Source organism: Grampus griseus (assembly GCF_964374135.1).
Source record: "Grampus griseus genome assembly, chromosome: 11".
NCBI lineage: Eukaryota > Metazoa > Chordata > Mammalia > Artiodactyla > Delphinidae > Grampus > Grampus griseus.
In genome coordinates, this window is record NC_139005.1 from 5621302 (window position 1) to 5647298 (window position 25997).

General features: G+C 54.0%; 1 protein-coding gene across 1 annotated transcript in view; it reads right to left on the reverse strand.

Moving 5' to 3' along the window:
* The window catches only part of VWF (von Willebrand factor), a 138169-nt gene that overhangs the window by 71451 nt on the left and 40721 nt on the right, over positions 1-25997 (reverse strand). Inside the window, exons 11-17 of the mRNA XM_082665314.1 lie at positions 18195-18331; positions 17639-17777; positions 16568-16668; positions 12248-12443; positions 11118-11333; positions 6999-7239; positions 1192-1286 (exon numbers count right to left, since the gene is read on the reverse strand). Of these exons, the coding sequence (XP_082521440.1) occupies positions 1192-1286; positions 6999-7239; positions 11118-11333; positions 12248-12443; positions 16568-16668; positions 17639-17777; positions 18195-18331 (1125 nt within the window). The remainder of the gene's footprint in view (positions 1-1191; positions 1287-6998; positions 7240-11117; positions 11334-12247; positions 12444-16567; positions 16669-17638; positions 17778-18194; positions 18332-25997) is intronic.

Genomic DNA, 25997 nt, shown 5'->3' on the forward strand with positions numbered 1-25997 from the left:
ACAAGAAAGTCAGAATTCCCAGCCTTGTTTTTATATGGAAACTTTTGTTGGGAAACTGAAACCCTAAGAGGTTAAATGGCTTTTCCAAATAGCACAGAATTCTAGGAGTTTCCTGACTTTGAGAAAAAAAAAAAAAAAAAAAAAAACCTTCCTGTCACTAGGCTAGAAGACTCTGGGCAAGAGAAGCATCAGACCTGAGAGGCAGAACGCAACAGAGAGGGGTGGAGTGTCGGAAAAAAACGTTACAATGAGAGACAGCAGGAAGAAGAAAGAGGCAGAGGGATGAGTGACCTTGAGGTCTGCTATGGACTGAATGTTTGTATCCCCCCCAAAATTCACATGGGGAAATCCTAACCCCCAAAGGTGATGCTATTAAGAGGTGAGGTTTGGGGCAGGTGATTGGGTCATGAAGGTGGAGCCCTCAGGAATGGGATTAGTCTCCTTAGAGGACACCCCACGGAGTTCCCTTGCCCCTTCCACCAGGTGAGCACACAGCAAGGACCCAGAGGTGGGCCCTCAGCCAGCCATGCGGACATCCTGTTCTTGGACACTTCACCAGGACCAGCCGGAAAACAAACGCTGGCACAGAGCTGTGTCACTGGGAGAGAGGGGGCCTTAGGAAAGTGAGAGGTAGGGAGAAGACGTCAAGCTGGAGGCTGAAAATAGCCCATTTATCTGCCTAAGGGCATCTCGCTCCCCCCTACCAGGAGGGTCCTTTCTAAGCAAGGATGTTGGGTCCTTCTGACCCACAAACGTGGACTATGGTCCCACCAGGTCTCCCTCCTGTGCCTTGTCCTTGAACAGCGCTGCACCTATTAGGACCTTCAAACTGAGGGCACCGAGTCCAAACTCCTCTGTCTCAAATCCACCAGAGAAGCTTTCTAAAGAGGTGTTCCGGTCACCGTGTCCCTCGGTAAAATGAAGCCGTGAAGGACCACTGTACCCACAGCTGCTCCCTGGGTTACGGTCGCCATGGGCAGAAGAGGGATCTCCCTGTCCATCCTGCAGGCAGTTCAGTCTTTCCCCATCACAAAATTCAACTCCTCCTGCCTCAACCACTGGGATGTGTACATGCAAAGGCACCTCCAGGCCTGGAAGCCACACACACAAACGCATGCCTGAATGCAGCCAGTCCCTCACCCACACCATCTGAGCAGAGGGAGAGGAGAGCCCGTTGGGGGTGGTACTCACTGCGGTGGGACAGGGGGCTGCTGAGGACCGAGTCGGGCAGCAGGCTCCCCGGGGCTCCACTCGTGGAGCAGTGCATGAAGCCATCCTCACAGTAGCTGCAGAGAGGAGGTCACAGCCTGACTTAGAGGGATTCCCCACCTCCCACAGGGCGCTCTGCCCCCTCCGGCCGGGCTCCCATCCCATAACCTGGCTGAAACGCAGCTGCTGAGGCCACCAGTGACCTCCATGCCACTGGACCCAATGCAACTGTTTTCACTTCTTTTCTTACTTTACCTCCTTCCACATTAGTCATCCCTGTTGCCTGCTCCATCCTCTTCTACAAAAAGAAAACAAAACATCCCTCCTGGTTTTCCTCCCACTTTGCTGGTTGCTCGTCTCAGGCTCACTGTAGCTCCGCCCCCCTGAGGACTCATCCAGCCCCTCTCTCCTCCTCCTACTGTGTGTGCCATTTGCAAGTCCAGCCTCAACTACAGAGAGGACTCACAGATTCACATCAGCAGCTCCGATCTCTCCGTTGAACTTAAGATCCACGTATTGAAATGCTTATGTGATAACCACCTGTGTGGCTCAGTGTGCCCAAAACTGAGCTCACTGTCCCCCCTCCAAAGCCAATTCTCCCCCGGGGCTTGGATTCTTCGAATGAAACCACCATCCATCTAGTTTCACAAACCGGAAACCCAGGGCTCAGCCCTGACACTGCCTTCTCCCCACCCCCGACACCCTATGCATCCCCAGGCCCTGGGCTTGGTGGCTTGAATATCGCTGGAAGCCACAGCCACCTCCATCTCCACTGCTGAGCCCCACCCCCATCACCTGGATGGTGCAGAAGCCTTCCGACTGATGTCCTGCATCTCTCCTCACCTCCCTCCAAAACACATACCTCGTGGCAGCCCAAGTATCTTTGCAAAACCCAAATCTGATTATGTCACATTCCTGCTTGGAATCCTTCAATAGCTTCCCTTCAACAGGCCTTAGGATGAAGGTCAAACCCCTCCCATGGCCTCCCAGGTTCCACAGGGTCTGAGCCCTGCTACCCGTCCCCCATCCATCCCCCTGGCCTTCTTTTCATCCTGAAGGTGCACTGCCCCACTCAAATGCAAACGCTCCTGCACACACTGTTTCCTCTGACCTGACATTACTTACACACACACACACACACACACACACACACACACACACAACCGCCTTTGTCCCCCCCCCATTTCAAGCTTTCATAGACCACATACTTTGCTTCCTACCACACTTGTAACTTTACATGCATTTGAGTTATTATTTGGTTAACAACTCTCTCTGCCACTGGACTATAAGATCCAAGAGGGTAGGGACTTCCCTGGCAGTCCAGTGGTTAAGACACCGAGCTTCCACTGCAGGGGGAGCAGGTTCGATCTCTGGTCAGGGAACTAAGATCCCATATGCCTAGTGGCGTGGCCAAAAAATAGAAAATAAAAAGATCCAAGAGGGTAGAAGCCATGGAAGATTGTCCCTCACTCCTCACCACCGTAAACAAGGCTGTGATTGACATCTTCATACATGTACCCTACATGAAGACCTCTACATATGCCCAGGTGCGACTACCAGGTGTGGATGTCCAATTCGCATAGACTGTGCCCCTGGCTCTCTCAGGTACAACTGGACTTGGGTTTGAAGGGAGCAAAGCACCTTCAGCATTCAAAGGAAGCCAGTGCATTGGAGAGGGGACAGGTAGCAGAGGTCAGATCCCATGGGGCCTGGGAGGCCGTGGGAGGGATTTGACCTTCATCCTAAGGCCTGTTGAGGGGAAGGTTTGGAAGGATTCCAAGCAGGAATGTGACATAATCAGATTGAGATTTTGAAACAATCCTGGGAGTATGTGAACAAGTCTGTGTCCACCAGGAGCAGGTCAGGGGCCCCATGTCCCATGGTCCTGCCAACACTTGGCATTATTCAGATTTCAAATTTTCCCAGTAAAACAGATACGCAGTAATGTTTATTGCTTCATTTTGCGTTTCGCTGATTATAATGATTTTGAACATTTTTAACGTGACTGCTGTTCAATCAGCAGCTGTTGAATGCACAAGGGAATCAGCCCTTCCCTCCCTGGGCCCATGCAGATTCTGCACTTCTGGTTTTTAACTAACACCTGGCTTAAAAAGATTCTTCCCCCAAATGCCATGTTCTATCTATCATTTGGACATGACCAAAAAGCTTAATTTTACTTTAAAAAAAAAGAAAACCTTGCAGGTAGGTTACAAGTCAACTCCTGGCTCACAGCTGGCCTCCCTGGAGTGAGCACTCCACTGCGATGGCTGTGTGGGTACCACACGAAAGGTCTGGAGAAACCTCCAGGTCACGTGTGCTTGCACCTTCCTACCACCTTTCCATGGGCATCACGAACACCTGCCCCAGCTGTGCTGATTCTTCAGTGTGTTGTCAGAAGAATAAAAATAAAAATAGAACCCTGGTGATCCAGTGGTTAAGAATCCGGCTTCCAATGCAGGGGACACAGGTTCAATCCCTGGTCAGGGAACTGGGATCCCACATGCTGCGGGGCAACTAAGCCCGCTCGCCGCAACTCTGAGCCCACGCGCCCTGGAGACCACGTGCCACAGCTAGAGAGAAGCCCGTGTGCCGCCACCGAGACTTAACACAGCCAAATAAATTAATTAATTAAAAAGAATAAAAATAAACAGCCACAGACAAGTCCCGAGTTCCCGCTGGCTCACATTCTCCCTGAAATCCAATTTTCTAAATGAAGTGGAGAAACAGATGATCTATAGCTTTCAGCCCTGGTGCCTGAAGGGGAGGCTGGGAAGAGGAGGTGGTCATGGAGAGGCCACTGATGCCCAAACCCTGAGAAGAGCCTGAAGCCAGGGCTACCCCCTGGCCCTCTGCCCACCCAGGAGCTGCTGTCCCCCACAACCTTCCTTCTGCTTCCGATATGCTAAAATTGGTTATTTTTACCAATACCAGCTGCATTGCTGTCCTCAGTCACCCCAGCCCCCTACCCTCTGTCTTCTTTCCTCACCACACTATGAAACAAGGGGGCCACTGTGACCTTCTGATCGCCATATTCAACAGCCTCTTCTTCGTGTAACGTGAAGAGTTCAAGGGTCCCTGGGTTCCAGCCACTTGCTGGATGATTTGGGAAAGTGATAATCTCTCTAAGCCTCCAATTCCTTACTAAAAAAGCAAGTCCTGCTTGCCTAACAGTGTTGTTTCAAGGCCCCAGAGAGAAACACCTTGAATATTATAGCTCGACAACTATGGTAAAACAACCACTGGGCTAAGGCCAAATGCCCAAGCCAACAGAAGATGGTACAACTCCCCTGTTCCCTTCATGTCCATGATATGGGCCCCTCCTGGTTCTGCCCTTTCCGCTGGCCTATTTTCTTTGGCCTCTCTCATGGGATCCCCTTTCTCCTCCCCTGGTCCTCTGAACATTCTCACATCTTTGGTCCTCACCTCTTAGAAGCCTAGCTACTCTCACGGCTATAACTGGTACCTCCAGCCCCAATCTCTTACTCAAGCTCCAAACCCATAATTCCAGCCATCGGTTCCACTCATTCACCAAGATGCCCTCTCGGTCACTCAAAGTCATCGAGGCCAAAACCGAACTCATTATCTTCCCTCCACCTACAAAGAGCCCGCTTGCAGTTCTTGGTCTCGCTGTTCTCCCAAGCATTCAAGTTCAGAACCCTGGGACCACCTTCAATACACCTCCCCCTCCTCCCAAACATCCCACTGGTCTGTTTACCTTCCCGGCATCTCTAGCTCCTGACCCCCTGCGTCTTTGCTGCTATTACTTGGCCCAGGGCCTTACCTTCCGACTAGACTATGTCAACATCTTCCCACAACTGACCTCATAACTCATGCAGCTTCCAGAACCTACTCCCTAAAACTACACTTTGACCCTATTTCCTCTCTGCTCAAACCCTCCGAGGTCCCACGGCCTACTGCTCAAGCATCAGTCCTCACCTTACCTTCCACAGACCGACCCCTGATGCTGGTCCCAGCTTCCCCCCAGTCTTATCTTTCCCTCACGCACACATACGTTCCCCCAGAGGACTTACCTTGGTGACTGATGAGTATGCCTTGTGCATTTTAGTCCCCGGATCGCTGCTCCACCCCTAAAACCCTCCACCTCACTTCTTTTTTTTTTTTTTGCGGTACGCGGGCCTCTCACCGTTGTGGCCTCTCCCGTTGCGGAGCACAGGCTCCAGACGCGCAGGCTCAGCGACCATGGCTCACGGGCCCAGCCGCTCCGCGGCATGTGGGATCTTCCCGGACTGGGGCACGAACCCGCGTCCCCCGCATCGGTAGGCGGACTCTCAACCACTGCGCCACCAGGGAAGCCCCTCGACCTCACTTCTGCCAGTAGAATCCTCCTCAAACTCAAAAGTTACCTCCTGCACTGAGTCTTCCCCAATTCCTCCCAAACGGAAGAGATCCTTCCCTTTTCTGAACGAGCAGGGGTTTTTATGGTTCTGATACGGCGAGTCTACCACATATAGTTATTTCACCTCAGTAAACATGAATGGTACCTACTTTGTATCAGAACGGTTAGCTGCTAGGGATCAGGGCCTAAGATACAGTCTCTACTCCTCAGGAGGTCACAGTCTAGAGGGGAGATTTAACACATTTTTGCATAAATCCAGGCCCAATGACCATAACTGTTTTAATACAAGTGTCAACAACCCACTTTGGATATAGGAGATTGGGAAGGATGGCAAATTAATCTCAATGGAGTGATGAGAAAAAGCTTCATGCCAAATGCAACGTGCAGACCCTGATTGGATCTTGACTTGGACAAACCAATTGTAAAAAGACATTTGGGGACAATCAGGAAAAAGTGAACATGGATTGAATATTAGATGTTACGAAGGAATGACCGTTAATGTTTAGGTTAATAATGGTATTGTGGTTAGATTTATTTTTTTTAAGTGTTTCTCTGTTGGAAATACATACTGAAGTATTTTCAGATGAAATGAAATAATATCTGAGGTGTTCTTTAAATTATTCCAGCCAAAAAGGGGAGAAAGGGATCGATCAAATCAGAGTGGCGAAGTGGCGATAATTATGGAGGCTGGGGCTGGATGCATTAGGGCCCCTTACACTATTCTCTCCAGTTTGATGTCTGAAATTTTCCATAATCAGGACATTTCAACTGGTTTCCCTCATAGATTGTCAGCTTCTCTGGGGCCCATCCTGTGTCTGGTTCATCTTTAGGTTACAATCTCTAGCCCAGCGCTGAGACAGAACTGGTGCCAATGAGGCGTTTATAAATGTTGTTACAAATTTCTTCTGCGACCGTGACAGCCCTGCTGACTGACCATGACCAAGGGCCTGGGTGAAGGACAGCAGGAAGCACGCGTGACCTGGAGCTGTTTTTCGGGAAAAGCATAAAGCAAGTCAGGACGGTGGTGCACCCTTGAGGCAATGCTGCTACGGTATGTCTCCTCCTGGCTCGAGTGCTTCCGCCTGAGAACACCGACAGGAGGCTGAGGGGAGCGGGGCAAGGAGAGCTCCCCTCTTTTGTTCTAGAAAAGGGAAGCTGAGACCTAGTGCAGAGAAATGGGGCTCCACACGTGACAGCTGGCTTACTGTTCATCACTTACTTCTGCCACCAGCCTGGAGCTCCAGTGCCCTGCACAGCAAGGCAGTCGGAAGACCTGGGTGAAATCTCAGCTTTGCTCCCGACTTGCTGTGCAATGCTGGACAGGCACTGCCTGTCCTGGGCGCCAGTTTACCCATCCATGAAATGAAGGACATGGAGGAACGTTTCCCTGCCCTGCCGTTCCTGAGGTCCCCAGTCCCACTGCTCGACTTACCACATGGTGTGATGGTCCGAGAAGACGTCTTCGGGCTGGAAGATCTCGCCGTCGTAGTAACAGGGGCACTGGGCCTTGGGCACACAGGCCCCGGTCTCATCCAGGTAGAGCCCCAGGGGGCAGAAGCAGCCCTCCAGGCAGACCTCAGTGCATTCCTCATCCGGGTAAGAGAGGGAGCGGCAGGTGAGGTTGCAGGGGGTCCCACACTGCAGGTACACCTGGCCTCGTGGGCAGCTCAGCGCTGAGGAGAGAGGGCGGGGGAAGGACAGCCTCAGTGGAAGCATTAAGATGACCAGGACTGTGGTTCTAGGACCGGGGGTGCCACCCCTTGCCGCTGGGATCCCCAGTCATATCCGTACAGTCACTGCCTTCTCTTCCCACTGTGAGCAAATGTGTGTTTTTATTTTCACGAACGTCTGTTCTAATCACGGACGTACACGTTTTCTCCTCTGCTTAACCAGGGGGACCATGCTTTGGTCATCTCTGAATTCTCAAAGCCTGGGACATAGTAGAAATCCTGGTGGATTTTAGGGCTGTAGATATTAAAAAGGACTGGCAGGGATGGGCAAGGGCATTTCTTCCCTGATGATAATAACAATAACAGCTCCCTTAACTGAGCACCCACTGAACACCCTGCTCTTCACCGTGGGTTTTATGCCTTGGCTGCCTCTCAGTGCATTAGATCTCACAACCCCGCCCCCCCCCCCCCCCGCCCCGAGGTAAGAAACCTGAAACTTAACTTAGTGACTCATCAGGGTCACGCCTCCCAGGTAGAGGCCGAGGCAGGATTTGAACCCAGCTCTCTGTGACCCCAAAGCTCACGCTCTTAACCATTATGCTCTAGAAAGGAAATGGTCCCCTAGGAACCAGGCTTTGGGGACGTGACGGTCACAGAGAGCAGGGACACCCTTACACCTGCCCCAGCAACGCAGGCAGCGTCCACCTACCCACAGCCCTCACCCCACCCCCCGGCCTCCCACACAGAAACGGCACAACAGACACAGGCTGACAGGAAGCACGGCAACGCGGCAAAGCAGCTAAGGGAGTGAGTGGGCGCCGGATCCCCAATTCCTGGGTTCAAGTCCCAGTGCCACCTCTAGTTAGCACTGTCCTCTCTGGAATATAAAAATAACGTCCACCCGGGTCGCTGTGAAGGTTAAGTGAGTGCAGAGCCCCGCCTGGCAGGGGGTGGATGTTTGCTGCTTTATTGCCCTCGTGATAACGGGAAATGCAGTCCCAGCTCCACAGGCTCCAGACAAAGGTCCCCTCCTAAGAGGACCCAGCACTCAGCCCGCTCTGCACTCACGGCCCTCTTGCGAGCACCCTGATGATGGAATCCTTTACTGGGGGGTGGGGGGTGTTGGGGGAGGCCCTAGGCTCTTTCACAACACTTTCTCGTTGCTGATCAGCTGTCGTCCAAGAAATGAGAATCTCCCTGGGGACACTCCTCCCGGGACCATTAGAACCTTCCCCTCCCTGTCAGGAGCCATTTCTACAGCAGAAACCCGCTGGCTGTGTTCCACAGGGGCTGGAAACGGAAAGCCTGGCCATGAACCTCAGAAACGGCCAAGCCCTGCAACCTCCCTGCCTACAACTGCTCCGGGGGTGGTGTTTGAGGGGAGGGGTTTTAACCATATTAGACACAGGCTTTTCTCTGAACCAGCGGAGAGGCTGGGTCATTGGATGAATATTTAGAGCAAAGGCAGATTAAGATGGGACTGCGTTGGGCCATAAAGATGGGAATTCCATTCAATCCATTGAGCCTACACCTAAAAGGGCAATCTCCCCCATCCAGGAGGAGCAGGAAGGCTTTTCTCTCTGGGGAGCTGGCCCGGAGCTGTGTTAAATTGCTCCTTCTTCCCCAGAGGTAATGTGCGTCAGTTTAACAGATGTTGACTATGTGTCCACGGCGTGGCAGGGGCTCTGCTAGGCTGGGGGATGCAGAGACAGTAAGACTTGGTCCCTGCCTGCCAGAGGCCCGTGGTCTTGTCTTTCCAAAGGAAGCATAACCAGTTTACAAGGAAAAACATGTGTTGTGGGCTTCCCTGGTGGCGCAGTGGTTGAGAGTCTGCCTGCCGATGCAGGGGACGCGGGTTCGTGCCCCGGTCCGGGAAGATCCCACATGCCGTGGAGCGGCTGGGCCCGTGAGCCATGGCCGCTGAGCCTGCGCGTCCGGAGCCTGTGCTCCGCAACGGGAGAGGCCACAACAGTGAGAGGCCCGCGTACCACAAAAAAAACAAAAAAAACAAAAAACAAAACATGTGTTGTGCTTCTCCGGACTCTCCTCTCAGCACCCTGCGAAGCAGCTACGCAATCAGGCCTTGCTCCAGGAGTGTCCCCCAGTGGGTGTGGCCTCTTCTTGGGGATGCAGTTAGTGGTTTAGGGAGTCTGTTCATTTCTCAGGAAGGGAACATGAGGTGCAGGTTGAAGGTAGGAGCCCAGGCATCCCGCCTACCTTCCTCAGGCCTCAGAGGGACAACCCGTGACCACCTGGCTGGTTTTCACTGGTTCAACTCATAGAGACAGACTCCTCTTGTCCTTAAAAGTCTCCAGGGACAGGTCCTTCCCACCACCCACACTTCCTGCCTCAGGAGCCAGGAAACTCTAAACAAAGCTCAGCGCCCGCTGCTGCGGGGTCAGCTCACCCCCTCTTGTTCTGTTCTGGGTGGAGGTTAAGAACAGCTGCTCCTGAAGTTTAAAGAATATTTCGGTAAGCCCTCAGCATGCTGGGAGACTGTCCTAAATTAGGAACCCCCTCGGATGCTGTAGCACAGGGACGATGCCTAATTTCTAACACTGGGGGACCACCAAAGCACAGTCACAGACAGAAGCCACTTACTCCAAATTACGCCCCCAATTTCTGAACAGCAAATGCTGATAAGGGTTTTTGGAGGGTGAAGTAAAGCTCTCGAAGCAAGTTACCCAGAAAGGTCCCAGCCTCAGTTCTCCCAGCTGCTGGCCCGTGACCCCGTGACACCCCAGGGCTAGAGGGACAGGGGCACAACCTCACACATCTAAACACTTGTTGCATTTCGTCCTTACTTTGTCTCTGCTTCTTGTTTTTATAAGGTGGCTTAGACTCGAATCATAACTTGGCTCATTTGACCCCAAATAGTGACACTTCTAGAGCCCCTAAACCTAAACTTCTCTTCAAATACATGATATTAAGACCTTTTGCCGTTTCTTGTAGTCCCTATTTTCCTGCTCTGTCAGAACCACTGACATTTTAGTCTCCAAACGCATCTACTTCACCCTATAAATCGGAGTATCCACTAGACCTTATCCTCCTTGAACGCCTTCACTTCTACGCATCCCAACTATTATTCCACCACCAACAGAAACAACATTTTTGTCAAGAAAGTGCCTTTTAAAAGCCCGGTCAAGTGCACCGCCTCCAGAAAGCCTTCCTTGGTTACCCCGACCTTACTCTACTAATTCTCTTGCTCACTGTGACAGGCACCTAGTAGGGAGGCAGCTTCCATCTGTGCCTCAAAAAGGAAGGTCGAGGCCCTGAAGCACTGCGACAGCCTCACCACGCAGGGCACTCGGCAAATGTTCCCAGAGCGACAGTACCAACCAACCAGGGACCAGAGTGTGGGGCAGACACCAACTCCGGTGCCGGCATCTACCAGTGCAGCGTGGGGCTCTCACGTCGTCTGGGGACGAGGATGTCATTCTACTTTACATGACTTCACGCGGTGCTGGAGATGTGGGCGGGGACTGCCCCGATGGTTTGCCCGAAGTTATAAGCAGAGGATTGGTACCTGCATCTCCCATCACTTCATCAGATCCTCCAGGGATGCAGGGACCCACTGACTCCTCAACCCGGCCCTACATGCATCCCACGCTAGGTGGCAGCGACCACAGGAAATCTCTACCAGGCAGGGACGCCAAGGTTCTAGGCCCCCAGGTAGGGGGTCAACTTGCCCTCCAGGTACAGGTCCGTCCCCATCGCCCCGTCCTTCGGGGAGATGAGAATCGAGAGGAGACGGGAGGGGATGCCCTGGGCCCGTTCAGACAGCGCTCTGAACAGGACCAGCGCGGAGGCCGCAGGGCATCCGAGTGGATCCCGCTAGGTGGCGTGGCGTTGGAAGGGCAGCGGGCGGGGAGGACACCCACCGCAGAAGCTGGGCTCCCGCCAGCCGATGTGCACGCCGCTCCGGGCACAGGCCGCCGCGTAGTTGGCCACCGCGTCGCACAGGCAGTCTCTGCCGTTGGTGCAGGAGCACACGTCGTAGCGGCAGTTCTGCAGGTAGGGCAGCGGGCCCACGGCGCCGTGGCAGGCCTTGAACTTGGGCGACGTCAGGATGGCGCAGGACTCGTCCGCGAATTTGGCTGTGGGGAGAGGAGCGGCGTGGTCTGAGGCGCCCGCAGGCGATGCGCGCGCGGACCCCAGGGTCACCGGCTCCGGCTCGAAATCCCCGTCCCCGCCCCTCCCTCGCTGCAGCAGCGGTAAAAACAAATTCTCTCAGGTCTGGGAATCATGGCGATTTTTCTTCCGCAGCCAATATACTTTCCTGATGGCTTAAATACATAATCAACCACATTTCCTAGGGAGAAACTGATGAGTTCCCTGATGAGTAAGAGGGTAAGAGGGGGCAGTCGATGTAGGCCTGAGGACGCTACCGCAGACGCATCTGCCCATGGCCAGCCCCGTGCATCTATCTTACGATAATTTAATTGCTGCTCCAAGAGACCGAGAACGTCCAGGGGAAGAACTACGGGCTACTCTTTTCTTTCCCAGGGTGTGGCCCACGGAGGGTGCTCAATAGACTTTGAAGAATAAATGGTCCAGATGAAGATCATCAAATGCTGATGGTGAAAACAAAGACCCACCTCCCCCAACGGTGGGCGCACCATCCACGGAATGCACTGGAACCCGGGGGAATCTCAGGGTTCTGGGGGCGCGCCTGCGCCTCCCCCCCACGGTGGGCGCACCGTCCACGGAATGCACTGGAACCCGGGGGAATCTCAGGGTTCTGGGGGCGCGCCTGCCCCTCCCCCCCATGGTGGGCGCACCGTCCACGGAATGCACTGGAACCCGGGGGAACCTCAGGGTTCTGGGGGCATGCCTGGCTCCCCCCCAAGGGTGGGCGCACCGTCCACGGAATGCACTGGAACCCGGGGGAATCTCAGGGTTCTGGGGGCGCGCCTGCCCCTCCCCCCACGGTGGGCGCACCGTCCATGGAATGCACTGGAACCCGAGGGAGCTCGGGGCTCCGGGGGCCCCCAGTCCAGGTCTCACATACTCAGGCGCGGGTTGAGGCTGCAGGGGTCGCTGGGCTGCTTCTGCAGGTCCTCGCAGTCCGCACGCAGCTTCCAGGAGTTTCCGAAGTGCTCCACCAGGGGCTCCACCAGGCCCGCGGGCGTCAGGAAGTCGTCCCCCTGGTTGCCGTTGTAATTCCCGCACAGGCCGCATGTCCTCCCCGAGTAGACCGGGGACAGCTGCGGGGGACAGACCACCTTGGAGCAGCCGCCAAAGCAGCCACAGCCTCCTTGGTCTCATGAGATGGTTTTCATCATCAAAAGCGATCCCCAGGTGAAAAATAAATATGAATTTAATAAACCACAGCTAAGCCCTAGGCTGCAAAAGAAAATAAAACGGGAACTGCAGTATCTTCACCAGCAGCTCCGTGCCCCCTCTTAAATCCTTTGAGTCAGAGACCTGTCCTGCAGGAAAGGGTTTAGAGATTATCCTGTCACTTAAAGACAGGGACACAGAGAGGGACAGCAACTTGCCTGAGGTCACAGAGCTGCGACCAGTGGATGGGCGGAGCTCCATCACCCTGCCTGTCAGAGGAGATGCCCAGGGGCATGGAGTGCAAAGCCAGCGCCCCTTTCTTGCACACTTATCTCTGCCACACACATGGGCGAAGCAGGCTGAGCTGTTATGGTGCAACTCTTCTTAGAACGTACATTGGGTGACAAAGAAAAACACCTTCCTAACTTCTTTTTGTTTTTTTAAAATAAATTTATTTATTTTATTTATTTATTTTTTTGGCTGCATGGGGTCTTCGTTGTGGTGCACAGGCTTTCCCTAGTTGCGGCGAGCAGGGCCTACTCTTCATTACAGTGCACGGGCTTCTCATTCTTCCTGGACCAGGGCTCGAACCTGTGTCCCCTGCACTGGCAGGCGGATTCTTAAACACTCAGCCACCGTCCCCCTTCCTAACTTCTTGATTTTGACTTGGCCACTGAGCATCACTGAGGAAAAAAGGCCCCGAGCCAAGAGGACCCCGGGGGTTGTGATCATGATCAGAGGAGGTGGGGTCAGCGAGGACCCGGGGGCAGCCTGCGAGGGTGAGCAGCGGGGGATGCAGGCCACCGGCACGTGGCTGGTTCTCCTGCTTCTGAGTCCGGGATGCACATTCAGGAACGTTTTGGGGAGTCGAGCCTGTCTCTCACACGGTATGGCCGGGGGCATCTGCTGGTGTCTACTGAGGGGGGTCCTGGTTCAAACTGGAGCAGAAGCTGGGACCCCAGGGCCCTGACTTGCTCTGCAATTTACCAGGGTTAAACTGTGGCTGCGGAACCTCCCTGTGTTCTGATACCTGCTGGGCCGGGCTTTGTGAGGTCATCTCCTGGAGCCCCTTCCAGCTCTGACTTGACAAGATGCAGGATGAACAAGCTAGTGCGGGTTCCAAACCCGTATAAATTGTACCCAAGTAAATATCATTAATAAGAAGGAGGATGGAGTAGCGTTTCCTCGTTTGCTTGACAAACAGCAAGCGTTGGCGCCTCAGGCACCAGCCCTCCCCTGACCTCGCAGTGAGAACGTCAGTCCTCCCCGCCCAGCACTCCCTGCCCCTCCTTTGCTTTCCCTCTCTCTCCCTCGCCAGGATTTATCGCCTTCTAACACGTGACACAATTTCCTTGTTGGTCTGCTTACTGTGCGTCTCCCCCCATCAGAATTTAAACTAAACGAAGCCAGGATTCTGGTCCGCTTTGTTTCACTGTTGGACCTCGGCCACCAATTCGGTGCGTGGATGGTTGAACAGTGTCTGGACGGATTCGTGAGTGAGCGAGGCTCCCCTCCGGACGCCGACACCCAAGGCCAGCCCCGGCGAAGCAGTGAAGCCGGGGAGACGTCTGTCCCCTCACCTCCGTCTCAGTGTCCGCTCTCTTCCCTCCTAGTTCTCAGGCCCTGAGCACCTCAGGCTCCCCAGGTCACCTCGGGCACACCCGCCAGGTCTGCCGTCTCCACCCTCCCCCACTCTCTAAGCCTGTCTCCTTCCGTCCCAGGGGCTTGTCTCAGAGGTTGGCTCAGCAAGGGTTAGGAGGGTGCGCATGCTGGTGGGAGCCAGGCCAGGCTGCCCTCCTCCCGGCCCGCAGTGCCTCGACTGTCCGAGATCAGGGACTTGGAGAACGCACTTGCTATCTGCTATCTGAAATAGCAGTGTCACTTCTGACAGGATGAAAAGTGTCCGAGTCCCTTCTACTCCGCTTGGCCTAATGCCGAGCTGCGCCTGCATCACAGCCAGCAGGGCCTGGACCTCGGGACCCGTGCCTCAGCCGGGGAGCCACTGGCAGCCCCTCATCCCACCTCATCTGGCTGCTGCCCCCCGGGGGGTGGGGGCCCCGCCCTGCCGCTCCCTGCCGTCCTAACCTCCAGCAGGGGTCTTCAGCTCGGTGGTCCCCACAAACCCTGGGGTCAGCATGGGGACACGTTCCCTCCACCCCATCCACAAACGCCCCCTTTCCTCCTCCAGCCAAAACACATAGCGCATTCCCCAGGCCCCGGGGTCGTCTGCCCTGTCCTGAGTCTTGACCAGGGAAGGCTTCTTCTCTTTAGCCAAACTGACCAAACGTAGCCCCAGAGATAACCCTGCATCTCATTCCCACAGAAACAAGTGCCCCTTCTCTCCTCAGAGGAGACAGATAAACCTGAGGCAGGGAGGTCAGCCACCCGAGACAAGACCAAGGTATATGTGCCTGCTGAAGGCGGGGAGGGGCACCTGACAGATCAACAGCACCCTCTCGGTGTGGTGGGAGATGCCTGAGAAAGTGGGACGGCTGACAGGGGCACCACCCTTGAAGACCAGGGTGCAGGAGACCCAAGTTCTGCTCTCACTCTGTAACCAACTGACTGGGAGTCACTTTCCTGCTCCGGAAAAGATAGGATCTTTATTTCCAACTGTACTTGAGGGGTTGATAAGATCTCCAAAAACCTTCATGTTCTATAGTGTGTGGTCATAGTTTTATTTTTTATAAAAGAAAAAAAAAGGCGTTAATTTGGAACTTTCTCAGGGTCTTCAAAGACAAGAGAAAGAAAGAACATGACATCACGAGGAAGGAGACCACCAGGATGTCATCGAGGACACCCCAGGCGCCCATCACGGGATCATACCGAGGGCTTATGGAACACGGAACCTCTGGAAGCAGGAGGGGACACTCCAGGGATCCTAATGTATTCAGGGCGGGGGTTCTCAAAGTGTGGACATGGGACCCATGGCAGGGGGTGATCCCTGAGACCCTTTCAAAGGGTCCACGAGGCCAAAACTATTTTCATAATCACACGAAAACGTTACTTGGCTTTTCCCCTCTCATCTGTACAAGTGCACAGTGGACTTTTCCAGAGTCTGCTTGACATGTAATATTGCAGAAGATTGAACCCAGAAGCAGATGAGACTCCAGCTGTCTTCCATTAAGCCAGCCATTAAAGAAATTTGCAGAAACATAAAACAGTGGTATTCTCACTACCTAATTTTGTTTCGGAAAACAGATTTTTTAACGTTTATATCAATGTGTAGTCGCTTTACTATTGTTATTTTTTAATGAATTAATAAATGTCTCTGATTTAATTTCTAATCTGGTAAGTATCAATGGCTATAACCTCCGTAAAGGATCTCGGGGTTCTCCATAATTCTGAAGAGTTCAAAGGCATCTGAAGACCTAAGAGTGAGAAGCGCTGGTCTACTGGGGGCGACGCTGCCCGGGGAGCTGATCGGGTGCGCAGTCCTGGGCGCGTCTCCCAGCCCCCATGAGCCTTGCTTGCTTCGTTTATGAAATGGCAGTGACAATACCTTCTAGGGAAATTTCCAGAGGGAAACAAGCCCTGTGAAATACATGGCTTCCCCTCCCAGCATGACTCTAGGGCCACAGAAAGCAGAGGAAGTGGCCCCTAGGCTGCAGAGGCCCCGGGACCACGGGAGGGGGTTGGTAGTTCCCAGGACAACCTTTCACAGGCAGTGGGTACACGACACAGGGTCTTGGCTGTGAGTCCCACTGTGGGCGCCCCGCCCCGGGGAACACCCCCTGATTCCAGACCTGGTTGCAGCCAGGAGCCTGGGCAGCAAATCAACTGCTTCTCCAGCCCCGCATGAGCCCATCCAGTCTGGACACCCCTTGGGGTACCAGAGCCCAGCACCCGGGAACTCCCGGGGTGAACAAGGGGCATCCAGACAGCAAACACCAGCCTCTTATACACAGAGAGGCCTGTTCCTCGCTCTGGGGGCGCAGGGCCGGGGGAGAAAGGAATTCCCCGCCCACCCTTGACCTCTCCCCCCAGAGCACAACGGGGACTTTGTAAGGTCTGGCTGCAGCGTGGCCGTGCTCAGGAGGGCACCTACCTTCACCAGCAGCCTCCCGCGGCCGTCCCAGTCTATCTGCAGGTCCTCCCCGTAGCTGAGGTGCACGGAGGCCATCACAGTGTGCTGGATGCGGAGGTCACCTGGAACCCAGCAAGGACGGGATTTAGGCTAAGATGGGGAGAGGGCAGGAGAGCGGCAGGCAGATGGATAGTAGGGAAAGATGGGGTATCTCACAAAGGACTGTAGCAATCAAAGCAGTGAGTTAGGGGGCAGCTGGGGATGTCCATGAGGCTTAAGGTGGGGGGTGTCTCAGAGGCAAGGTGATCAGGGTGGGTGTAGTGCAAATTGGGCTCCCCCAGGAAGGCACCTCCATATCTATCCCTGCTGTAGCCTGCCATTCCCTGTACTGCCACAAGGGGGCAGCAGAGGCTCCTGCATCCTTAGCTGAGGCAGGTGCCCTGAGCCTGGGTCCGTTTCCCATTGAACCCCTAACCCCTGAGCATTTCCTCGGCCCCTCTGCTGTTGCACATGCTTCCAGGCTAAGTTACTCAGTCCTCACGGCTGACTGGTGCTCTGCGCACAGCTGAAACGGCAGTTTTCTCTGGGGAAGAGGTAGGAGGCATACCTCTTCCCCGGAGAGACATACATAGCATTAACACACATAGGCACCCTCAAGTTCACCATGTGCAAAGCCGGGATAATGGGCCATGGGCTGGCCAGCGGTCTTGAAGAAGAAGAAGAAGAGGGGAGGCGTCAGGGAGCCCCTCTGAGGGTGAAGGTTGGAAACAGGCTGTGCAAAATGGTGCATAACAACCTGGCAAAGTCACTGAACAGGTAGATTTTCCTACAGGTCACGGGGTCATCTGGCTTTGCCCCATGACATCTTGGGGTCTGACCCATCACCAGCCACCCCGCCCCCAGCCAGCTTCCTCTGCTCCTCCTCCTCCAGGAAGCCTTCCTTTCTTGCAGGAGGCAGACCAGGACGCCCAGCCTGCCCTCCAGAGTTAGCTCTCCTGCACATTTGCGCAGAAGAGGTGGCAGCGAGCACTGCCGAGGGGCGGGGGCGCTGAGGGTGAGCTGGGGGGGGCCTTGGGGGAGGAGGGCACCCACCTTGCAGGAGGGGGATCTGGATGTCCTGACCGTCCACGGCAACGCCTCCCCCGTGCTTCAGCCTGACGACGTTGCTGTGCTGGCCGGGCAGGCGGACGGTGACCGAGCGCGTGCAGACCGCGTCGGGGTCGTCAGCACACTGCCGAGGGGGGCACACCGAGGGACGTCACCAAATCCCCGCCAGCCCCGCGGCCCAGCCCCCGACCCATCCCCTCGGGGAAAGCCCTCCACCCACGCAGCCCTTCTCACACGGAACCACTCCCCGGTCCCAGAACCATCTCTGGGAAGGGCCCGGGGTTATGCCACAGAGAGGCCCAAAGCCCAGGCCTCCCACCGCCCAGCACCATCCCGCTCTGGTCCTTCGTCAGGATTCTAGGCCTTGCTTGCCCTTGGTCCTTGGGCCTGTTGCTCCACAGGCGCTCAGGTCCTCAGGGGAGCCCTGTGCGCCCTGTCTGTCTTCCCCTTTGCTCAGCTGTCCAGAGGAAGGCCGTGCACACGGAGCCATCTTGCCCCCCTCACCCCTGTGGCTGCCCTGGGGCTGCCTGGCGAGGCTCACCTGGACCGTCTCTATGATGATGGAGAAGGAGTTGTCCTGGCAGTCCCGGGCCAGCAGGTACTGGCAGATCCCACTGAAGGTGAAGTGCCTGTTGTCAAAGCTCTTGAAGTGGGATTGTCCTGTGATGAGACACGCCCCTGGGGGACGGAGAGCGGGTGTCCCAGAGGGTCCCCTGGGGCACAGGGGAGGGGAGAGCGCGTGTCCCAGCGGGTCCCCTGGAGTACACAGGGGAGGGGAGAGCGGCTCTCCCAGCAGGTCCCCTGGGGACACAGGGGAGGGGAGAGCGGGTGTCCCAGCGGGTCCCCTGGGGGACACAGGGGAGGGGAGAGCGGGTGTCCCAGCAGGGCACCTCCTGGGGGTGCCCCTCACCGCAGCCTATAAAGGGGCTCCACGGGAGGACTCTATTCAGGCCCCACTCCTCTGGCCCTGAGAGGTCAGGGCCGGGTGGGTCCGTTCCACGCCTCAGGGGAGTGACAGCCACAGCAAGGAGTGGCAGAGCCAGACCAGAACCCGTGGCTCCGGCTCTGCGCTCTGGGTTCACCGTGGCCCCCAGCCCTTCCCCACGGCCGCTCCAGGTTCTGGCTCTGCTGGGGCCAAGGGCCTCGGGCCTGCAGAGGCCTTTCTCTGCGCTGCCATTGTGGGCACTCCCCCCTCCACGAGAGTCCCTGAGGGCAAGAGGGCAGAAAGGCCGCCCAGAGCAGTGATGGGGGAAGGGGGAGCCCAGCAGTGCAGGGGCCAGGACCCAATCCTCACCCCTTCGCCAGCCGAGGGGCGGCCCTCAGGCCTCCTCCTGGGCAAATCCATGCTGTGATTTCAGCTGGGGCCAATGGGGGCCCAGGACCCCATCTGCCCATGTTCCCACCACTGCCTGAGCCAGCTGACGCGTCTGGGGATGGGTACGAGGATGCCCTGGCGTCACCCTGCCGCTCGAGCCCTCGACGCGCACCACACAACAGCTACTCCGTCCTCCCAGGCCCCAGTGCCGGCCCAGTGCACCTCGGACCGCAGGTCGTCCGTGCTGGGGGAGGGGGGCTTTGCTAATGCCGCCAGTGACTCCCCACTGGCCCAATCCCAGCTCAGCCCACAGTGGACCCACTGAAGCCGAGGCCCGCATCTGGAACCCTCCCCAGGCTCCCTTTACCTGTTTCCTCTCCTCCTTGCCTTCTACTCTATAGAGAAAGCAAAGCAGCCATTCCATAAAGTAGGGGCCCTCCTTCCTCTCCCAGTGCCCCCGGCCTCCAAACAGCAGAGAATCGTCCTCCACAGCACCTCTCTGCTCTGCACCCCAAGTTCCCCCCAGGAGGGTCCTACAGCCAGTCCCCCTTGGACCCATCTCCAGGGGCTGATGCCAGGGGTCCCCAGAGGCCTGAGAGGGGTTCCAGCTGTCCACCTGTCAAACACAAGCCCCATCGGCCCCCTGCCTGCCACCTCATGCCCAGATTTGCACTGAAAGACACAGCAGGCATGGGGGGGGTGGGGGGGTGGGGGAGGCGGGGGGGAGGGGCAGGACCGGCTTTGGGTCCAGGTGTGGCCCTGCCCTTGGTATGTGCTGGAAGGCAGGGGGAGGGCGAGTGGCCCCAGGTTACAGTGAGTGTCCCTCTGCCTGGTGCCCAGAGCAACTAACCCCATCTAAGATGGCGTGGGCCAGGAGGGCACACTCAGCCCAGAGAAATTCGGAGAAAATAGGGAGGCCCCAGATCGTCCTCACCAGCATCATCTTCTGTGATAAGAAGAAATATACACGTCTTCGTCCCTGATTCCTGACACAGAGCTTCTAGTGCCCTAGGAATGCCCTGGGTGAGAGGAGCACCTTTTGTTCTAATGAAGCCCCTCTTGGCGGGTCCCTCGAGAGCTTCAGGATGGGAACTGGTTACAGAAAGACCTAAGTATGATTAGAGGGTTGGGACTTTCAGTCCCATCCCCCAAACTCCAGGGAAGGGAGAGGGGCTGGAGACTGAGTTAATAATCAACCAGGCTTAGGGACTTCCCTGGCGGTCCAATGGTTGGGACTTCGGTTCAACCTTGGTCGGGAAGCTAAGATCCCACATGCCTGGCAGCCATAAAAACAAAACATAAAACAGAAGCAACATTGTAACAAATTCAATAAAGACTTTAAAAATGGTCCTCATCAAAAATATCTTAAAAAAAATAATCATCATCAGTCGTGCTTATATAGTAAAACCTCCGTAAAAACGCTTATTAAACAACAGAGTTGGGAGGGCTTCCGGTTTGGTGAACATATTTACATGTAGGACACCCCAGCTCCACAGGGACACAGGCTCCTGTGCTCAGCACCCTTCCAGAGCTCACCCTGTGTACATCTCCATCTGGCTGGTCATTTGTCTCCTCTATAATATTTTTTGTAATAAACCAGTAATAGTAAGTAAAGTGTTTGCCTGAGTTCTGTGAGCCATTCTAACGATTATCATAGCTGCCATCAGAAGCAGGAGCACGTGGACGGAGCACTTCACCTGCGGGGTCTGTGCTAATTCTGGGTAGTCAGGGTCAGAACTGAACTGAATTGTAGGACACCCGGGTGGTGTCCAGAAAGTCAGAGGATTGGTTGTTGTCGGGGGGAAACACACACACATGTGGTGTCAGAAGTGTGAGTAGAAGCAGATCGTGCCTCCCCACTGCATTGCCCCACAAGAAGGGCACGAGTGACGGGTCACTGTTTGTGGAAGTCCGAGCAGAACAGGCAATGAGTTAGGGGCCAGGGTCATTCCGACTGATTGTAGCCCCGGTGGAATTCCAAATCCACGGGTGTCACAAGAAAGTCTTTTTAAAATGGCTATTTTTCGGAAGCCACCATCATTCTACAAACAGGATGACACGGCCCTTTGTATCACATGTCTTGACCCCATTGCAGTGCGATGGGTGGGAATTCCTCCCCCAACCTCTCTTTGTTTTCTCAACAGCACTCTTATCTGAGTAAGAAATTGAACTTGCATTATCTCTGACAATGCTCAGGAAAAGAGGGGTCAACGAGAAAATATGCAAACATTCGAAAGCAAAACTTCTGGGTCAGAATCTAATCCTCTGATCTGATTTCCTGCTCTGACCTCCCCTGATTGGCGTTCTGGAGTTTCTCGGGAATCAGAAATCTAAATACTGTATTATATTTAGCTTATCTCCTTGGTACAATTGAGGGATGGGGCTGACCACACGGGAAACCCAGGAAGACAGCTGAGTGAGGTGCTAGGGAGCCGTGGGCCTGGAGGCTGGAACAGGAGCCAGAAGAATGGGCCACACGTTGACACTCGCCCAAGCTCTGCCCAGAGGTCCCCAAGATGCCCAAGTTCTGCCAAGAGGATGCCCAAGACATTCCCAGCCAGCTGGTCAGCAAAAGGCAGCCTGACAAGCCGCTGGCCACCACTGGACGCAGCAGGTGGGCAATAAAAGTTCGGTGAAGGCAGGTGATTCTTAAAATAGCAAAGAGCATAAAACCAAGAACAGCCAGGAGTTAAAGCGAGTCCACTACATGAATAAGAATCCTCCCTCACGGAAAAAAGAAGAGAAAAAAAGTCTCTCATTTATGGAAACATGTTACCTCTTCTAAATAAGCCCCTGTGTTCGCAGGAAAGGAGCCTCCATGGGGCTGTTCTGCTCAGCTCATTGGCTTCTACCCTTTTCCATGCGGCTACAGAAAGGTCAGCCCACAGGCCTTCTGCAAAGCAACTCAGGCTTCCTCCCAGCATAAATGTTCACCAAAGCCTGCCTCTAAATCACACTAACATAATCTCAACCAAACATGCAAGATGCATTTCTAAGTGCTCTATGGGCACTACCTCATTTACTGCTCTGGTGAGGCCGGCATTATTATTCCCAGTTTACAGAAGAGAAAACTGAGGCACAGAGAAAATCTCGCCCAAGGCCCCAGAGTGGCCCAAGAGGAATTTGAACGTGGGCGTTCCATCAGACTCCAGAGTTCATAGTACTTGACACCGGCCAGTACTGCCGTATGGGGTGGCTGCCGTTTCCAATAAGCTTCATTTCATGGGGATACTGGGCACACGTGGCAAGTGCCGAGGAGCACAGGTACATCCAGGTCTGGACGTGGAGAAAGCAGAGGAAATGGCAACGCATGGCCTGGCCTGAAGGAGGTCTGGTGAGACTCCAGGAACCCCAACGTGGGCCTCCATGCCACCAAGCCCAGGGAAGGCTCAGGCTCTGTCTTGCTTCGTGCCCCACCTGTCCCAGCCGCACCCTGCTTTGCACCACCCCTCCCCATCCCGGGCTCCTTCGTGTCTCCATCCTTCTCTGACCCTGCTTAATGAAACAGCTGTGGCTGTGACGATGAAAACACCTAATGTTTACTGAGTACTTGCTGTGTGTCAAGTAACCACAGCTCTCATGGGATGAAGCTGCTGTTACCATCCTATTTGACAGATGAGGAAACTGAGGCTGCAAGTGGTTAAGCAGCTTGCCAAAAGTCACCCAGCTGGTAAGCGGTGGAACTGGAACTCCTACCAGGCTGAGTCCACAGCTCACGCTCCCAGGCCCAGGACCACGCTACCTTTCCACGTTCATAGGACTTGGGCCTCAAATAAACTTCCCAGCCCCAGCAGAGTATCTTCCACACTCTTCCGCCAGGACTTTGAGATTCCGTCATCACAGCTTTATTTGTTTGAGGAATAGTCCCTATTAACAGGCATGCTCCTTCCTCATTGATCCCAACCAAACATTTATGATTCAGTGGAAACTAAATTAGCAGAGCCCCAGGCACCTGGGGCTGCCCTAATCCTAACCAGAACAGAGGTGTGCCAGGAGCAGTGAAGGCCTAAGGAGCCTGTAACAGACGCTCCAGCCCCTCTCCATGCAGACCGACGCTCTCCTCAGTGATTGTTTTCTCCCTCTCGCTCCCACACATGAGGTTCTCTGTGCTAGGAAGACTTTAAGGTCCCCCCGCTCCATGGTCCCCACCTCCTGTATTCACATCTTGTGTGATGCCCTCACCTTGAACGCAGGCTGGACATGTGGTCTTGTTTCTAGCAAATATAATACAGCAGAAGTGAAAGATGTCACTTTGGAGAGCAGGTTTTTAAAAGACTGTGGCTTCTGTCTTGGCTGTTCTGCCTCATTCTCTCTGAGGTCACTCACCCTAGAGGAAGCCAGCTGTCATGTCATGAGGAGCCCCAAGGGGAGATCCACAAGGTGAGGGACCAAGGCCTGGCCACCACCACATGAGTGAGCTTCCGAGTGATTCCCTTCACTACAGAGGAACCTTCAGATGAGACCACAGCCCCAGTCAACAACTTGACTGCAATTTCATGAGAAATCTTGAACCAGAGGTACCCAGCTAAGCCACACGCAGATTCCAGACGTACAGAAACTCTGAGATAATAAATGTTTGTTGTTTGCTAAGTTTGGGGGCCCTTTGTTATATAGTAATAGACAACTAGTACACTCTCATCTTACTCCAGGGAATCAAAACCCAGATCTCTATTTCTAAGAATCACAATGTCAGCTCCTCCAGGGACTGCAGAGAAGCCCCAGCCTGCTCTTTGCTTTACTAGCAGAGCCAGACATATCCCCTTCCAGAACCTTCCCATCAGAAGCTCTGCCAGCAATCTTCACCCCGGGAGATAAGACAGCCCCCCGCCAGCTGACTCTCGGCAGGTGTAGAAATATGCTGTGTGCTACAGGTAGAAATGGACAGGGAGGCAAGGACCAACTAAGCTCCAGATCTAGAAGAAGAGGGTCAGGGCTTTGAACGTGCAGAGCAAGAGGTTATTGGTTGTGTTGGCACAATATCAAACCACTCAGTAGACCTCAGAGTTGGAACTAGCTCTCTTCCCATCAAGGCATCAAGAAAATTTCGTGCATCCTCAGCAAAGTTACCACCCAAATTTTGAATTGAAGACTAGGGGATTACATTGTCTACTCCAGACTAAGCATTCCATCATGTACACAGTGGGTTTTTAAATAATTGTTGGATGGATACATGATGGATGGATGGATGGATGGATGGATGGATGGATGGATGGATGGGTGGATGGATGGATGGATGGATGGGTGGATGGATGGATGGATGGATGGGTGGATGGATAGATGGTTAGATGGGTGGATGGATGGATGGATGGAGAGATGATTGGATGGATGGATGGATGGACGGATGGGTGGATGGATGGATGGGTAGGTGGATGGATGGACAGATGGTTGGATTGATTGTTAGGTGGTTGGGTGGATGATTAAATGGTAGATGGATGGATGGATGGATGGTTAGATGGTTGGATAGGTGATTGGATAGATGGATGGATGAATGGTTGGATGGATGGATGGAAGGAAGACCCTCCCTATAGGAAGTTGTTATTAAGAATTCTTAATCTAGTAGTCAATCTGACAAAACACAGTAAGCTAAATTCCTAATTCCACCCACTGTACCTCATAGATCTTATACAATAAATGCTTATTACCTAGATATTAAAAGTTTTTTCACAGGTCCATTACATTGACCTCATGGCTTTCAAATGACTCTTTAGGTCTTTCACAGGGTATGATTATGTTAAATTGGAGCACTGATACCACTTACAAGAGCATCTTTTGTTCTTTGTGCTTCCTTCAAGAACTGCACAGAAGATACACGGCTGGTTGGCCATCCCTGGGCCAGACTAATTGACTAAGTCCTGGGGCCCATTTTCCATCTAGTTTCCATCTAGTTCCAGAATTTTCCCAGTATAGTGGGCACTGGATAAGTCCTAAGTGACTCTAAAGCCACAGACCCCAAATGTGTAAGCTCAACCTCCTGCCAGCCCACCAAAGCCAATGTGGTCTCTTGGGGCCAACAGGAGGGGAGCCTATCATTTGGCTATTTGCCTTGCAGTCTTTTATTGCAATCTACAAACATGGGGATCCCAAAGTAGTATCCAGCCTTTGAATGAGGCTGAGATGGTCTTTAACTAAGCATGGGGCCTCTCCAGGGTTCATGAACGATGGCAATGATCCTCCTGCAAAGGGATGGATCGAGCACTAGGAGGGAGAGTAAAGGGAAAGGCAAAATAGAAGTCAGGTGGTTGTGAGTTTGAATCTTGTCTGTCTCATAGCAGCTGTGTGACTTTGGGTGAGTTACTTAACCTCTCTGGATCTGTTTCCTCCTTTGTAAAATGAGAATAAATTGCACCTTCTTCATAGGTTGTGGTGATGATGTAATACATGTAAACTACTGAACACCATGCCTAACACATAGCAAACATCACACGACTGACCAAAAGGGGAGAAGCATCAGGAGAAAAGCCAGGGTCATCGGGAAGGTGAGGCAGAGGGAGCTTTGAATGGGTAAAATTTGCAGTAGATAGAATAGAGTTGGGGCTAAACAGAGGAGAAAGTAAAGCGCAGAAATTATAAGGAAACTTTTCCTAAATAGATTTTCCAGGGCAGGGACAGGGTAGGAGGGATCATTGAGTGACCTGGTTTTCCTAGCTCTTGGATCCTCCCAAGATCTTTGGATAAGGCATTCCAGAAAATTCCAGAAATTTCTCACTTCTAGCTTAAAGAATTACCAGGCCCTTCTTCCTCTTAATTTTCCAAGGAATTTGCTTCATCTTTGTTTAGTCACCTGTGACCTTGCAGTTTCACAGCACGTTCAACCGTAATCCTTTGGGCAAACAGGTGAAGGGAAAAGGACAATGAAAGGGTTCCCAGGTGCAGTCTCCCCTTTCGGTTGCTGGGGGACCTCCCTCTCCTGCTTCCGGGAGGAGAGGGTTAGCACAGCTGGTTCTGCACTGGAGCTGTGGTCGGGGGTTGCATCCAACCTGTGCAGACACCACCTTTCCCTGCCTGGCCAGGTGGTCCTCCCAAGTCTAG